Below are 16,128 nucleotides of genomic sequence, written 5' to 3' on the forward strand. Positions count from 1 at the left end.
TCCAAACTCCCTTCCGGTGAATCTTAACGAAGTATCAAACCATCTATACGCCCTCAACGATCTACAGTTGAAGCGAGATGTCCCCATCCAATCGCCAAGCCTGACTTACGCGGTCAGGTCGTTATTTTTAAGTCTGCCAGAGCAGGTACAAGAGAGGATATCCATCCCACCGGCCACTGCTTCCGATACACTATTTGGAAACAGTTGTCAAGATGATTTTGAGATGCGGGCTCATAAACAGTACTCGAGACGGCCAACCACATCAGGAGCAGGCAGCAGGCAGCGTACATTTTGGGGCAAATTACGACAACGGGAATTCGTTTTTTGGCCGGTTCTCACGGATACCGATTGCTGGTCAACGGTTGTTATGCATCTTGCTAAGTCGGCTGGCTCCGATGATTATGATACAGTCACCGAGTTCGCCATTGTGGATTCATCTCGCCACCCAGATTCGACCGCGCGGATCCAGCACGCAGAGAGTCGACTGCGACTTATCTTCGGCCTTGGAGATATCCACTTCAAGTCAAACGCACGAAGGCAAATCTGGGTGCCGCCACAAGATGAGGGAAAGCCATGGGAGTCAGGTATTCGCTGTTTCCAACTCATTCGGCAACTGCTTTTCCGTGTTACAGACTTGTTCTGCACCAAAACACCATTCGATGGTGACCAGTTTTTCGCCACGGCAATTAGTGGTTGGATCAACGTCGATTTTATTCGTCATGAGATGATTGGTATGCTTCAGGAGCGGTGCAATGCTGTTCTTGACTATTCGTGTCGCTATGCGCTGGAGCCTATCCAAGATCTACGACTTACGGCCGAACTTGAAGGAATATTTCCGCCTAACTCGCTTGCGCCTATCTTCGAAGGGATTCCAGCATAGTGAGTACCACTTCCTTGAGCTGGATTATCTGGCACTTTGCTGGAAGAGTCTTTGAACCAGCGTCCTATGTTTGTTGCTGTTTCATTGAATCTGTTCAATACTAACATCTTACTCAGTGAGCCTAACACAAATAAAACTGTCCATACTGATGTCGATGTGGAGGACAGTCTAGGTAACGATGATAACCAATATGCGTCTGACTCTGAGGACAATCTTTCCGAAGAATCCGGGGATGAGGTTGCTAACACTGGGGCTATTGTGGATGCAGTCCAGACCAGTGGAGGGGAGTCTGAACACGCTGCGCCAGACGATAGTCAAGATATAGGCGAAGTTGGTGGTAACCCCGTAGTGGGTATCACACGACAAAACGACAGCCCAGAAGAATCAACCCCTAGTGCGGAATATTCCGAAGCTCTGAAACGATCAGCCGCAGAAGATGATCAAAGTGAAAGAGGCCAAACTCATAAGCGAAGCAGGGTGCAAGAGTAGAGTCTGAATTTCTGGTATTAGGGGAGGGGATACTGCGCATTGCCGTAGATGATATATCTTGCACCTTGAATAATATTTTTATGATCTGATAAGAGGCCTTCAGCATGACTTGCTACGCACTATAGGCGTTGGTTGCGTTTTGCAAAGCTAAGAACGTGTAATATGAGATAATTGCTAGATAATAGTGAACATCGCACCAAAGTGTAGCCACCTTCGTTGGTTAACTCAGTGAATTTGGCCACCCGTTAGGAAGTTATAGGGCACTTTACCGTTCATGCTGTCAGGTCGGATCTGGAAAGCCCATTCGAAATACATGGAAGCCTCTTTTTACTGCGGCATCATCCTGTTGCATTGACAGTTCGGTCGTACACGGGTAACTGACATTGTCATCTAGGTGCTTCATCATTCCGCAAGACGGGGTCCAGCCGAAGTAATGACTGTAGTGCACATACTCATAAGGAATATCTTTCGGATGCCTAGCAACTTGCATTATTCCCAACTCCCGCAGCCTTCGTGAATGCTTGTCTACTCCTCTGACGCCGTCTTTACTCATATCGTCAGTCTCGCCTTGAACTCTTGTTTAATAACTTGCTGATCGTCATCGACGAAGACATCGACATCACTTCAGTCGGGGCCATCCAAGTGTTGATCTTGCGCAGTGTCTCCGCGCTCAATAGGGTCTAAGATATTAACCCACTCGCGGAGTGTGCTTTGGATCGGATTATTGCCTGTGGGGTAGGGAATCTTGTCTGGTGAGTTTCGATACGTGTCAATGCTCACTTGGTCCACTTGATGCCTCGACATAGACAGTCAAAGGTACATGAATTCTTTTCTCTTGGTTGACAGTTGTCTCTTATGGCATGAAAAGAGCTGAGCATGTTCAAGAAGAAGCGGTGAAATCGTTGAGGCTCGGACTAGGCCCTGAAACCTGAATCTCTAGGATACGCCGCCTTTATTGCATCCCGAATGCACTGCTGGTTGCCTAGGGAAAGCTTGAGGGTGCTTCATCGAAGGACCTTGTGCCCTCGGCTATTCTTTGTGTTGGTATTGCTGCTCACGATTTGATCTAAACCTCTGCCATCTGCTTAGCCAATGAGATGGAGCACGGCAGAATCCGAAGCGCCGATGACTGTCACAATAAGCCCTAGCTTTGGAGTTGCCTTGCGATTGTTCTTTGTTCTCATATTCTGTAGCTTAGTCGTTTGCATTTGTAAGTTGTCGGGGCTTTATTGCCAGCACTCTCTCAGCACAATCGACTGTGGGAGACGAATGCTGGCAGGGTCAAGATCGCAAACCCTCACCATTGTTCTTGCCAACGTTCCTGCCATATAAAGTACTCTAGCTCATACTACTTAGCACCATCTCTTCAGCAGCTGCGAGGCTGAACGATTACGCACGCTAGCCATAGTCCTTGAATTGTTGGGTCTGGTCCGCGTTGTTGAAACCAGCCTGCATGCCAGTCGACAAAATTTCTTACTCAGGGAGTGCATCGGTCTGCTGTGAGATAAAGAACAAACATTGCCTCCACCAAGGAATTCACAGATAAGAAATATTCATAGTACAGTAGAAGGAGATCTCGTTTGTGCGGCTATGAGTGGGATCCCTGTAAACACAAACGACTCTGACGGGTGTAACTGTGACCGTCCATGCAGAGTTCAAGGGCGATGTAAACGTTTCTGCTGCAGGGACAATGTGGCTTGCGTCTGATCTTGTGAAACAACTGCGACGTATGAAGAAAATGGGTGGGTTCCAATTGGACACAGTTGAGACAAGACCCATGTAGGCTTTGGCTGCCGAGGCAGATACTCTCGAGAACCTACAGTAATGAGATGCATACAGGATTTACATTGCCTTAGGCGGATGGGGCCGAGAACGGTCCGTGAACAAATAACAAGATAGGTTGTCATCCGAAGACTTGTATAGCCTGCAGCTGTCCAATCTCGGGGGCCCAGTGGTGACCAGCAGCCAGCCGTGACGGCAACCCACTTCTCATCAGTTCTAAGGTTGAGTGTGTACGAGTTATGTAACTCTACATGTACCTACCTTAGATACATCGGTATGCGATATGTATTCAATCTGGAGATTTCTGGGTTGCGGAAGAGCCAATTCCTCTTGTCTTCTCATCAACCCTGGCCCGGCAGCGGAAAGCAGCTTTCCCTGCCCAGGGCCCCCCGTCTTCGCACGTCATATCTGCTCTCAGCCGCGCGCAAGATTCTTCTGGTCTAGATAGGGGTGCAAGTGGAGACACGGCAAACATCGAACGCCAGAAGATTCGGATTGCTTGGGTTTTAGTGCATGCGTGGCCGAGATCGTCAATCAGTTCAGGGGGCTAAGACCATATCAAGAACTGACTCGCACTGCGGGCCCGTGGCTTTCGACTAGTAGCATGCTTCTTATTATTACTTTCGCATATATTCACTCGGATTCCCGTTCGCATCTTGATCTTGCCAGTTGTCCCTGAAACGTGCACGTCGCCATCCATCCTGTGCTGGCTGTCTCGTCGCGCTGCAGTACTGCTGCTCTTTGTCGCAGCCCCGCAATGCCGGCAGTAGCTCAGCCATGATGTTTCCCTCCAAGGTGCCGCGCGTCTTTATCCTGGCTGGCTTTGTGCTGATATTCCTGGTCGTGGGCACCAACTATTATCTTTTCGATGACGAGCCACGGTATGCCCCCGCGACCAACTGGTCGGGACACGTCGGCGACGACTTGAGCCAGACCAAGACTCCGGAGGATGTGGTCGTTGGTGCAGATGTTGGGGGCGTCGAGGATCCTGGTTATCTGGGCCACAGTACAGAACCTGCAGTGGCTGAACCCATCCCAGCTGAGCCAGAGGCCAAGCCTGAGGCCGAGCCTGAGCTGCCAATCAACCCAGTGCCGGTACCTGATCTAGCGCCGGAGCCAGAGCCAGCGTCAACGCCAATGCCAACGCCAACCGCGGCGCCCAAGGCATTAGACGTCACACCAGAAATCGCCAAATTGCCGGCTCAGCCTGAATTCGGAGACGACAATCCGCACCCTTTGCTGCCGCCCGGCGAGTGCCCTGAGCTGGAGTTCCTGGAGCGAGCGCACTCGGCACACAACTTCAGCTCCAAAGTGCGCTACAAGCAGGTCTGCATCGAACCGAGCTTTTCGGCCGACGTCGACCGCGATGCCGTGGCCAACATCTCGGAGCGAATCTTTGGCGGCGAGGTGACGGTGAACCTAGGCGACTGCAGCAGCGCACAGCTCCCGCGGTGCGTCCCCATTAAGCTCCAAGTACCGCAACCTTACCGGCCTTCCAACATCTCGCACTTCATATTTGGCATCTCGACCGACTATGAGCGGCTCCAGAGCGAGATCGACACGTTTGCGCACTGGCTGTCCAAGCCTGGGGGATCTGGTGCCAAGTTGGTAGCCCTGGTGACCGATTACGCGGAACAGAAGAATGGGAGCATCCATGAGCTCCAACAGCGGTTTGTTGCTGCCGGCATCAATGCCGACATAGTTCCGCCTCTCAACGAATTACACACAGTATCTCAGTCCCATTTTTCAGTTCTGACCTACATGTACAACCGGAGCACCCCGGCGACTCAGTGGTATGGTTTGCTGGATGATGACACTTTCTGTGAGTGCCTTGCGACTTGGAGTTCGGTGACATGTCTCATAGCTGCGCCAAATGCTAACTCACCGCTCTAGTCCCCAGGGGTCTGCAACCGCTCTCGGATGCGTTGGCGACTCTGGACCACAAGAAGGACGTCTACGTCGGCGCCCTCTCGGAGGACCTACAGGCCATCCGCGTCTTCGGCTTCATGGCGTTTGGAGGTGCTGGTGCCTACTTTTCGGCACCTCTGGCCGAGAAACTCGCCAAGGAGGCCCGCACATGCATGGAAGAGTCTGGCGACGTTCCGGGAGACATCATCATCCGGGACTGCGTGTATCGACATTCCAAAGTGAAACTGACCATCCTGCCTGGTCTCTTCCAGCAGGATTTGAGGGACGACGTCAGTGGGTTTTTCGAGTCCGGCGTGCAGCCCATCAACCTGCATCACTGGAAGAGCTGGTACAAGGAGCCGGTCGTCGAAATGGCAGCAGCGGCATCGTACTGTGGCGACTGCTTTCTACAGAGGTTCCGATTCGGCGGCGACACCGTATTCACGAATGGCTACTCAATAAATAGGTACCGCTACGGCCACAAATATCTCGACCTACAGACCATGGAGGGCACCTGGTCTAACGCCAACAAGGACTTCGACTTTAGCATCGGGCCGGTCCGGCGGAAGATGGTACCAGACGAGAAGAAGAGCTACAAGCTGGCCGATGTAGATTTCAGCGATGTTGGGGATTTCAAGCAGCTCTACGTGTGGAAAGGAAACGCCAATGCGAATGAGATGGACGGCATCATAGAAGTGATCTGGCAGAGATATGGGTAAGATCTAGGGCATCAGATCGGGCATGGCGTTTGGGAGAGCGGGCATTACATGGTCACAATCGTGCCAAGCGGCGTTCTTCGAGGCCCGGGCGGGCTTCATGAAAATTTCGAGATATCCTCCCATGTAAAAATAAATGTGACACGCATACTCCGAGCGATGTTCGGTTGAATATAATGTTAATCCATACATAATCACTGTTATTGAGCCACCTCATCCTAGCTTTCTTTGCGTCTTGAAGCCAGCCCTGGTGGGTGGGCAGGGATCCCCAGGGGGGCTGGATGGACGGCGGGACCACAACCAAACACAGTACTCAGTAAAATGTAAGTTATTTTGAGGGTACTATGGCAGAGTGGGCGGCGGAACGCCACAGAGTGCCCCTGGTGTTCTACACAATCCAATCATTCGGACCGGGATGGAAGTGATGCCGTTTTCCCCGCTGTGCCGCTCCCCTACAGTTCGATCAGATCAGTACGCCTCCCTATTGCGTCCGCTGAGGCGCCAAAGCGTTTCTGGTTTGGTCCAGTTTTATCCTATTGTGTGTGGATATGCCCTCTCTATGCTCCTGATGACAGCCTGGAACGGATTGGGATGACGGTTGCATGGATAGCTGCTACTGCCTAGACTTTAACAAGACACGAAATATTAGATGTCCCGCTGCAGCAGGGACAGGGCTTTACGCACGCCTGGTCAAGGCCACCCATAGCGGAGCAGTAGCTCCAACTAGGTAGCTAACTTGTCCAGCAAACTCGCGGCACTTCGCAGGGGAGTTCAGCAGGTCGGGATCTTTAGATTAGCCCCCGACGAATGACAGGCGAGACCCCCCAACCCCCACCGGCGAAGAGCTGCTAGGCGGCGGCCGGGCGAGATAACTAATGGATCGGCTGCGTACTGTGCTGTAAGTTATGCAGCACTTAGTAATAAGCGACTTAAATTTTACCTTGGGCCAACCTAGGGCACTCTGCGACGTCAGGGAATGCGAGCTGGGGACGTGAATGAATAAGTCTGTGTTTAGTCACAACCTGGAACGAAACCCGCAGTCGTATGTGCCTGCGCTCTCCACGATACTCACGGTATAGTTGGTCGGAGGCTGGGGAATCATGATCAAATACCAGAAACCCTCTGCGACCTGACCACCACGATCGAAGCAGCCTGCTGTGAGGAAGCACGACGGCGACGGTGGCAACCGAGGCTTGAGCCCCAACCTTGCGTCGACATGGCGCAAATGCAAAAGTCCATGGTCGCGGCTTTCTCGTGAGCTTCCCTTCTTGCCCAAGCCATGTCTGAGCCTCCATGCCAGTGCGAGACATGGCGCAACCGTTGAAGCTAGTTCTAACGTGTCGTTCCCGGCCAGAGTCCTCGCACTATCAACCGCATTCGTCTCGTCTCGGTACTACAAGAGCGCCGCTTTCGGTACGCGCCCCGTGTTCCGAACACGATCTCCCCCGACCATTGTTGCGCCGCCGCTGACTTTCTACACGCAGAGCGACCTTTCCATTTCTCCATCTTGACCCTACTCCTCACCGGGACTGCGCTGTACCTCTGGTCACGCTTTGTTCTCCGCCAGAGCACCTCGTATGAACCCATCCGCGCGGCCAATGGCTACGCTGGCAAGCATGCCCCCGAAGGATCGAATCGGTTACGGAGGACGCTGAGGCTCCTACTGTCGACACCGCTATCCTCACCGTCATCGCTGATACTGGTAACTTGCATCGTCTCTCGGACGATACTCTTCTGGAGGGTTATCCGCACAATACATTGCTCCTGGGATGGGCTGCAGGTATGGCATATAGGGGCGGTCGCGTGCCTCCTGGTGTAGTCGCAGGCGCAAGAACACGCTGACCGTGGCTACAGAGCTTCCTCCCTTTTGCGATCTCGGCATACGATGTCCTCGAAACACGACCGACCCTGTTACCGAGGAGTGGGCACGATACCTCGGGACGTCCCAGCGGCGGATCGCTGGGTTTGTCCTTCTACACGCTCGTGGCCTTGGCGTGGGGCATTGCAACGACTGACACGCTGTTTCTGACGGAGCGCAGGACGGGCACAATCTGCCCGCCCGGTATTCCGGAACGCTTGATACCGCTGGCGCAGTTGCTCATGCTGCTTTGCGATGCCCTCATGCTGATCCACGTCGGGCGGCTGCGGCGCGGTCAGGAGAGCAAGGGCAATTCGTGGCACACGCTCGGCTGCCTAATCACATCAGCAGCTGCCGTGTTGGCTTTCCTGGCGTTCTGGTCCTGTTTTGATCGCACCAACTTCCGCTGGAATGTCTTCCTCACATCCGTATCTGTCGGTGACCTAGTTCTGGATAGTGTTGCAGTAGCTTTAGCGTTGACTGCAGGTATCTATCTGTTGGGCACGGTTGACGCCGCCACTGTTGCTCTGATGGTTACTGCCTCTGCCGTCTTCGTCCACCTCCAATTGCGCATATTCGACGGAACGCTGATCAAGGCTTGGTCCAACCTGTGGGGTCTAGGTACGGGTTTATTTGTCTACCTGGGCGTAGGCGCTCTATTGCAGCGGGCCCGGCATACGGGAAACTTCGCAAGTCCAGGGCCAGATTTGCCATTTCACAAGAACAGATTCGGTGCATACTCCCTCCTGGCATTTGCTCTGGTCATCTCCCAGACATTGATGCTGGGACCTGGCAGAGTTCACTCAGACTCTATCGCCAAAGTTATCGCCAAGGCCCGGGGCGAGTCGGATCAATGGATCTCAGGGGCTATGCAAAGCAAGAACCTGAACGAAGCGGCTCTAGAATACACCCAGAGATACGGCATACCACCGCCGCCGAACTTTGACAAGTGGTACGAATATGCCGTGTCGGTCAATTCCCCAATCATCGACGACTTTGCACAGATACATACAGATCTTCTTCCGTATTGGGGTATCTCACCAGCCCTCATCAGGGAGCGCACTGTGCATCTGCTAGAACATCCTTTGCTTTCGTTCGGCGGCTTGATCATCGAAGGCGGAAAGGTTGAAATCTCGCCGCACATAAGAGGCACCCATCGATGGATGATGGAAGTCATGCAAGGCATGATCGAGCCGTTTGCTCAGTGGCTACCTGACATGCAGCTGGCGTTCAATCTTGACGACGAATGCCGTGTATCTGTCCCGTTCGAGCGGCTGAACGCTTATAGAAATACAGGACTGAAGGCTCGGGCTCACGTGGCCTCGGGCGTTGAGTTCCACGGCTTCAGTCCTTCGCAGACACCACCCTGGCCGAAGGAGTACCTCGCTCCCCTGGACGAGGAAGCGGACAAGCCGAAGAAGGACGAGCTCTGGAAGAAAACGTCGCCATGGTTTCAGAACTGGTCCAAGTCGCCTATCTTCTACGAGTGGATTTCATCGGCTTGTCCACCCGACGCGCCTGTGAACAGCTTCCACTGGTGGAACAGGAAAGCGGAATGCCCCTCGTGCTCTGCACCTCACATGACGGACAGCGTGGTGTCCAACTGGACTCTGTCGGGAGACTTATGCCACCAACCGGATTTGGCCTATCTTCATGGCTTCCTTTCATCGCCATCTGCAATGTCGGCGACCCACACTCTATTCCCCGTATTCAGTCAGAGCCGCATGCACAATTTCGCGGACATCCTGTACCCTAATCCGTGGAATTTCGGCGACAAGGTAGCGTACGATGATGGGAAGGCGATCCCGTGGCACCAGAAAATGAACAGCGTCTACTGGCGCGGGGCCTCTTCTGATGGATTTGCAGCGCATGGCGCCTGGCAAACTTTCCTGCGTGCTCGATTTGTGTACATGGCAGAACACCTCAAATCCTTCTTTGGAACCGCCTCCTTGATGAGTTTTGTTTCGGACAAGCACGTGGCTCAAACACCATCCATACACGCGAGCGACGACACACCGGTTGCTGTAAATGTTTCCTTCGTCGGCAAGTTTGGACGTTGCGATGAACGGGATTGCATAGCTGAGCACACCACCTTCTATGGTAGCCCCACGGCCGAGCCTTCGCCTTCGCTGGACTTCCAGGAGCACTGGCGACACCGCCACCTCATCGACCTCGACGGCGCTGCCTTTAGTGGTCGTTTCCTGCCCTTCCTCAAGAGTGCGTCGCTCCCATATCGAGCAGCTCTCTTCCGCACCTGGTGGGAGGAGCGCGTGCACCCATGGAGGCACTTTGTGCCGCTCGACGTGCGGCTGAGCGATATTTGGACTGTCGTTAGCTACTTTGGCGGCAAGGGTGGCGGTGATGCCGAGATGATTGCAAAGCAGGGCCGCGAGTGGGCAAACAAGGCGCTAAGAAAGGAAGACATGCGAGCGTATATGTTTCGGTTGTTGCTGGAATGGGGCCGCCTAGTGGATGATCGCCGAGATGAGCTGGGCTTCGTTTCTACTTGAAGCAGTGTTTCCGTTTTGCATATGATGCGCATGTGGATAGGGTTTGCCATGATGATTGCATTGATACCCGTTTATTAATCTCCAGTAATGATATAACGAAAGAAATTCTGCCACGAAGATTTTGATCATGCACGGATTCACTTCCAAGACGATCAATATGAATCTGATATCGGTTCAGAGGCAGGTGGGTGTTGATGAGGACATGCATCTGTCCATCCCATCTGTTCATAGCTCCATAGCCGAGACAACATGTCCTCCTCTCCTGGCTGCATAGGAACCCGACGCGATATCACTGTCGCCTGGACTGCCTGTCATCCTGGACCAAACTTTCGGTCTCTCTTCCGCGATGCTTCGCATTGGCGTAGAAAGTTCGGCGGTGATGATGAAAAGTGATGGAAACTCAGAAGAAAATGGCACGTACTACTAGGGATTCTGAATTTGTCGACCAGTGGTGCTGAAGCGGAGACAGTCCGCGACCAAAGTTGGCATCGGTGTCTGTCCAATTCATCTTGGACTTCTATCACTCCCGAGGCAAAAGACTCGCAGTAACTCCGTATGGATGAACCAGGGTAGAAGACATTCCTTTCCTCGAAGAACGATACCCGACGAATTTTGATGTAGAAGACGGAGAAGCGTGCAGACATACCGTAGGATTGTTCAGGGAACGCCTATGAGGCAGAAAGTGTCCATTGAACACCGTGCGTCGGCAGGGGGCATGATCCCAGGCCAAGTACTGGATTCCTTTGTCAAAGCCGGACGATATAGTCTCCAGCGCTCTCCTACACTGATTGTTTCCTGGACGACGCTCATCGGGAACAAGAGGTCATTGGCCAACCGTAGGTAGACAATGACCACCAGAGTTCGTTGAGGCTATTCGTCAGACCAGGTATACGAAGGTGGGTGTCACCCCCCTGAAGCCACTGCCTTCAATTATCATTGATGATCGGTAATCCTCAATACATATCGATAGTATTTCCCTTTCCCATCACCGCGAGTGAGGCCAAATGAGGCCAAAGCTATCGGAGAACGAACAAGCGCAGTGCGTTCAGCCGTAAATGTCGACATGGTAATATATCACCCGGGGCCTTCCTCACTAGAGCCAATGAGAAGATTCGCATTCATCTCCGAACACTTGACTCAAGCATCTCAAAAAGGGGCACTGCCACCGCTTTTTCAATGGTGCCATTCAGCCTGCGAACATGCCTAGGCCATAAATCCCCGTCACCCTTCGCGCCTACACTGCGAATAGAAGGCATTAGATGCCAACTTTCACCGTGGGCCCTTTGATCTGTCTCATTACATCACGCGGCTGAACTGTTGGTTACCGTGAGTCTGCTTAATGTCGCTGCCACATTGGACGTGAAATACGCGGATACTGGATGAGGAGCGTCACGAAAGACAACTTTATTGTACACAACTCTCTGTGGATACCAATGAAGAGAATTGCAAAATATCTTCGATGCTCTTCCTGGACTCAGATTGAAGCTCATATGCTATTGTACCCCTGACGCCATTTGTAACCACATGAGCTGCCGACAATTATAGAGCAATCGATTGACCAAAAGCTGGATCAACCAGCAGCCAGGACCCTGCACGACTCCACCACCTGCCACTTCGAATTACAAGCATCGGACCATTCCATTCAAGATCGTTATTCGAGCCAAGTACCTAAAGGGTCATCCTCGCTGGTAGATTGTTTCGTCTTGCCTCGCCGCCTCATTTCCATATCTCGAAACAGACTATGCGATAACTGTCAGTTAACAGTATTATATCGAAGACAGTGCCAAGTTCTCGTTCCAGCATCTAGTCGGAATCAGGCGATGGGTTTGACTAGGAGGCAGATGGGTAAACAGAAATGAAAGCACAAACGCACCCGCAAAGCTCCTCTTTCTCTAGTTGCAGATCGGGGTCGTCGTCAAAAGACTCGCTACAATCGGGGCAAGCTGCGTACAGCTTGTTGTCATGTTGTCCCAAGCGCGCGCAGAACGATGGCTTGACGCCGAAGATGAGTTTCTCGCACCACGAACAGGCCGTGTCCCAATTTGCAACCCATACCTTGCCAGCTGCCGATGCAGCAGCAAAATTTTGCAATACCAGGTAGTGGAACTCGGGGACGTCTTGACAGAGCATCTGAAAATTACGATCGGGCAAGATCCAGTAGTGTGTGTCAGCCACGAAGTTGCAGAAGGCGGTTTTCGCTTGTTGGGCGAACGTAGCGTAATGGTTTGTTCGGTCGCTGTCGATACATGCTTTAAAGATGTATCGTATAGCGACGAATAGTCCAAGCAGATCTCCTTCGTCGACCTGGTCGTACTGGGAGGTACAACTTATCCGTTTCCTTTGTGCGAAAATGGATTTATTCGCCAGGTTCTCTTGGAGGCACCTCATGGCTTCATCAATGAGCCTGTCCATCATCAGATAGTCGGCGCAGTGGGCCATGTCGAGGCAGGCCATGTAAATTCCCTGCTCGTCATTCAAGGCATCAGGAGCAAAGACTACAGTCCGTCAGTGGTGGGGATTAGCAAACAACTCCTGTGCAGACACGCACCACCAGTGTAGATCCACTCGAAGACCCATCCGAGGTCCCTCGGCTCCTGCCCTGTGATTACAATCGAGCTTGTCTGGCTTGCCTATACATGCCTCAGAACAGGGATCAACGCGTTGTGATTCCGGGTACTCACTGTCGTCGACTTGTCTGTCAAAGCCTTGCGGAAAAACGGTGAGCGCGATGCCAGCACAGCTCGATGCAGCCTCCATTCCTGCATGGTTCGGCCTTGTTCATCCTGGCACTCCACTGTCACATCTGAGAAGTTGTCGCTGTCGTGCAGCAAGCTGACCGAAACTCGAATAAGCTTTGCTGCGAGGCAAGGAACGTGTCTTTGTGCGGATGTGAGTGTACTCACCTGCCAAAATCTACGCTCAGATCATCCATCGTGTAGGCACGCAAAAGCCGAAGGGCGGGATGATCATGTTAAGTGCCCTGGTATGCAGGATCCAAGACTCCCGTAGCTGGGAAGTGACAACATCAGCCGCGATCAGAAGAATCGAGGCCGAGGGCGACGTTCGGAGAGTCGTGCAGCTGAGGCCAACTCCAAGAGATCGCTGCTCGAAGATTGGAGTGTACTGATTGAACTCCGCCGCGCGACATGCTCTGGTAGGAAAGGTGAAGGGACATGAAAAAAATTTGTGTTGCTGTTTTGTCACGGGATGAGGCGGGTCGATTTGTGACTGCCTGGTTGTACATTGGAAGGCACGCTCGGCGTCAGTTCAACACATTACTTACACAGGGAAGTACCCGCCCACAGCTAGGGTTTGTGATGCATCAAGGAATCCTCGCAAACCAGTTTTGAGATCCAATGAGTGGCCTTCCTGGAAAGAACGCTGAGATTATAAGTGATATGAAGATATCAAACAAAAAAAAACAAAAGGGTCAATGTCCGTAGACTGCGCTGCTCTGATGGTAGCCACTCCTACGTGCTGAGAAAGTTCTATGGAAAGGTTGGCAAATGGTCAAGGCAAAATCCAAGAGGCTGCGAGCTGTGAAGCAACCAGGAGAGGATTGGGAGTCAGTATAGCTTCTTTTCATTAGCCGGGTATGGCAAGTCTATGGTATGGTATGGTATAATACACCCCTACCCGTCAGGTGACCCCTTTTCATCGCCGCATATCGTCATGCCCTCATTGCCTCTCGCGCCTTCTCGGGGCGGCACGGATAATATCGTCTACTCTCAATAGCAACTGTTGGACTGATCAGTACGGTTCCTTCCGATGAGGTTGGGTAACCTTGGAGGAACAGGGGAATGGGACTCACCTCAGCCGCTTCGCTCGCAGAGGACACCACGTTCTTCTTGAGCTTGTAGGCCTCGATGACGCCCAGGTCGCGCATGTCGGCGATGCCGCCTCCGGGGGTCATCAAGTCCAGGCCATAGGTCGACATGCCATCGTAAATGGCCTTCCGTAATCTTGCAATCAGATCGCTCGAGTCCAGACCAGCATTGTCGGCCAGGATGGTGGGGAGCTGTCGCAGGGCGACGGCAAAGGAGGAGACGGCTATCTGCTTCTTGCCCTCCACCCGGGTAGCGGCACCCTCGACCGCCTTGGCCATCAGCATCTCGGCACAGCCACCGCCCAGGGTCGTCCGCGGCTCCTTGACGGTCTGTGAGAGAACGGCGAGGGCGTCGTGGAGTGATCGGTCAGCCTCGTCCAGCAGCTGGTCTGTCGCTCCGCGGAGCACGATGGTGCATGCTTGGCCGGCCGCAGCACCCGAGAACTTGATGAGCGTGTCCTCGCCGATGATGACCTCCTCGATCACGTCGCAGTGTCCCAGCTTGACCTGCTCGGGGTGGTCGAAGGTGGACGTGATCTCGCCGCCGGTGACCAGGGCTAAGCGCTCGATGCCGTCGAAGTCGGCGTGCTCGATAGACATGATGCCGGCGTCGGTGAAGAGCTGCTCGGGCCAGTTGTAGATGAGTTGCCTGTTGATGAAGCAGTTGATGCCGTGTGCCTTGATCTTCTCCACCTTTGCCCTCATCTTGTCCTTCTCGGCCTTCTCGAGGTCGGCAAGCTTGCTGGTCGAGCTGACCTTGACGCGGGCGCCGAAGATCTTGACCTTGTCCGTGTCCATGGACGTGTTGGCAACTAGGATCTTGGCCTTCTCTAGGCGCTTCGGCTGGTTGACGCCGATCTTCTTGTCCAGGATGAAGCCCTCGTCGAGATACGAGTCGCTCAGCTTGCCGCCGGCCTTCTTGATGATCTGGATGTGGCTGAGGTCGGACGAGCCCTTGAGGCGGAGGACGGCGTCGACGGCGAGCTTGGCGAAGAGGTCGCGGTCCTGGGCCAGGACCTTGGAGCTCAGGGTGGTGCGGGCAATGGCCAGCAGATCCTTCTTGAAGGCCTCGGAGTTCTTGCTGTGGTCGACGGCGGACTCCTCGAGGGCCTGCAGCGCGGCGCGGCTGGCTATCCGGTAGCCCTCGATGATGGTCTGGGGGTGGATCTTCTTGTCGACGAGCTTCTCAGCCTCGCGGAGGAGCTCGGCGGCCAGGACGGCGACGGAGGTGGTACCGTCGCCGACCTCGTCGTCCTGCACCTTGGAGATGTTGACCAGCACCTTGGCGGCGGCGTTGTCGAGGGAGATGGCCTTGAGGATGGTGGCGCCGTCGTTGGTGACCATGATCTCGGCGGTGGAGGCGGACTGCAGGATCTTGTCCATGCCCTTGGGGCCCAGGGTGCTCTTGACGAGGTCGCCGACGGCGATAGCGCCGACGAAGGCCGAGAGACGGGCGTTCTCGCCCTTCTCCTCGGTGGTGCCCTCATCGAAGATCTGGGTGGGACTGAAGGACGACTGTTGGGCGACAGACAGGTCAGCGACGCCGACAAGCAGGCACGGGGCGGCGCCCTGGGACGGTGGCCCGGGGGAAAGGGTCAGGGGCGGGCCCGGATATGACATACCATGGTGACTGTGAGTTGACGAGGTGCCGGTGGCTCCCCCTTGATGGCGAGATGTGTGCGAGTCCGTTGTGCAGATGCCGCCAGCCAGTCGAACGCTCAATCAGGCGGTTCGGTCGTGTCGGTCGGGCTCGGTCTCGTGCTCGTTCTCGTTTCCCGTTCTCGTCTTGGGTTGGAGGGTGGGCTTGCTAGGCGGCGGCGGCGGCGACGGTATGGGAAGCTCTTTGCCCAGGGCCTTGGGAACTTTTTCTGCGGCGGCCAATCAGGGCGCAGGGCGGCGGTTGGCAGGCTGAGCAGGCTCCCGCCTGGCGGGCAGATGGCGCGGATAAGATAGGCGGCGGACGGGGAGGCAGCAGAGTCGGACACCCACCAGCCATGACCCAGTGGTAAGGGGACGGGGCACCATCCCGGCGTCCGGCCCGTGCGGGTGTCCTATTCCCAGCAGACCACGGCCGTGCCAGCCGCCAGCTGCGCCCGGGCCCGGCGTCGAGGCTGCTCGTGCTTGGCAAACCGCGGGGCACAATTTCTTCCCCACCTTCC

The 16,128-nt window shown here is 54.1% G+C and overlaps 5 protein-coding genes across 5 annotated transcripts; 3 read left to right on the plus strand and 2 right to left on the minus strand.

Annotated features, from left to right (window-relative positions):
• Positions 1–367: 367 nt before the first annotated feature.
• JN550_012615 (uncharacterized protein) lies at positions 368–1,369 on the plus strand (the record flags this gene model as incomplete). Its single annotated transcript, XM_049311110.1, has 2 exons — positions 368–879; positions 997–1,369. The coding sequence occupies 2 exons, from the start codon at positions 368–370 to the stop codon at positions 1,367–1,369; spliced, it is 885 nt and encodes a 294-aa protein (XP_049165414.1).
• A 2,559-nt stretch (positions 1,370–3,928) lies between these two features.
• Positions 3,929–5,778, plus strand: JN550_012616 (uncharacterized protein; the record flags this gene model as incomplete). The annotated part of the gene is made up of 2 exons (XM_049311111.1): positions 3,929–4,973; positions 5,045–5,778. The coding sequence occupies 2 exons, from the start codon at positions 3,929–3,931 to the stop codon at positions 5,776–5,778; spliced, it is 1,779 nt and encodes a 592-aa protein (XP_049165415.1).
• A 1,213-nt stretch (positions 5,779–6,991) lies between these two features.
• On the plus strand, positions 6,992–10,143 carry JN550_012617 (uncharacterized protein; the record flags this gene model as incomplete). Its single annotated transcript, XM_049311112.1, has 4 exons — positions 6,992–7,029; positions 7,076–7,188; positions 7,260–7,555; positions 7,630–10,143. 4 exons carry the CDS (start codon positions 6,992–6,994, stop codon positions 10,141–10,143), a joined length of 2,961 nt encoding a protein of 986 aa, XP_049165416.1.
• Positions 10,144–11,794: 1,651 nt separating this feature from the next.
• JN550_012618 (uncharacterized protein) lies at positions 11,795–13,075 on the minus strand (the record flags this gene model as incomplete). Its single annotated transcript, XM_049311113.1, has 5 exons — positions 11,795–11,882; positions 12,017–12,638; positions 12,692–12,773; positions 12,825–12,975; positions 13,047–13,075. The coding sequence occupies 5 exons, from the start codon at positions 13,073–13,075 to the stop codon at positions 11,795–11,797; spliced, it is 972 nt and encodes a 323-aa protein (XP_049165417.1).
• A 746-nt stretch (positions 13,076–13,821) lies between these two features.
• On the minus strand, positions 13,822–15,594 carry JN550_012619 (uncharacterized protein; the record flags this gene model as incomplete). The annotated part of the gene is made up of 3 exons (XM_049311114.1): positions 13,822–13,881; positions 13,955–15,538; positions 15,592–15,594. The coding sequence occupies 3 exons, from the start codon at positions 15,592–15,594 to the stop codon at positions 13,822–13,824; spliced, it is 1,647 nt and encodes a 548-aa protein (XP_049165418.1).
• Positions 15,595–16,128: the final 534 nt, after the last annotated feature.

The sequence above is a fragment of the Neoarthrinium moseri genome, assembly GCF_022829205.1.
Source record: "Neoarthrinium moseri strain CBS 164.80 chromosome Unknown scaffold90_Wmoseri_CBS_16480, whole genome shotgun sequence".
Lineage (NCBI taxonomy): Eukaryota > Fungi > Ascomycota > Sordariomycetes > Amphisphaeriales > Apiosporaceae > Neoarthrinium > Neoarthrinium moseri.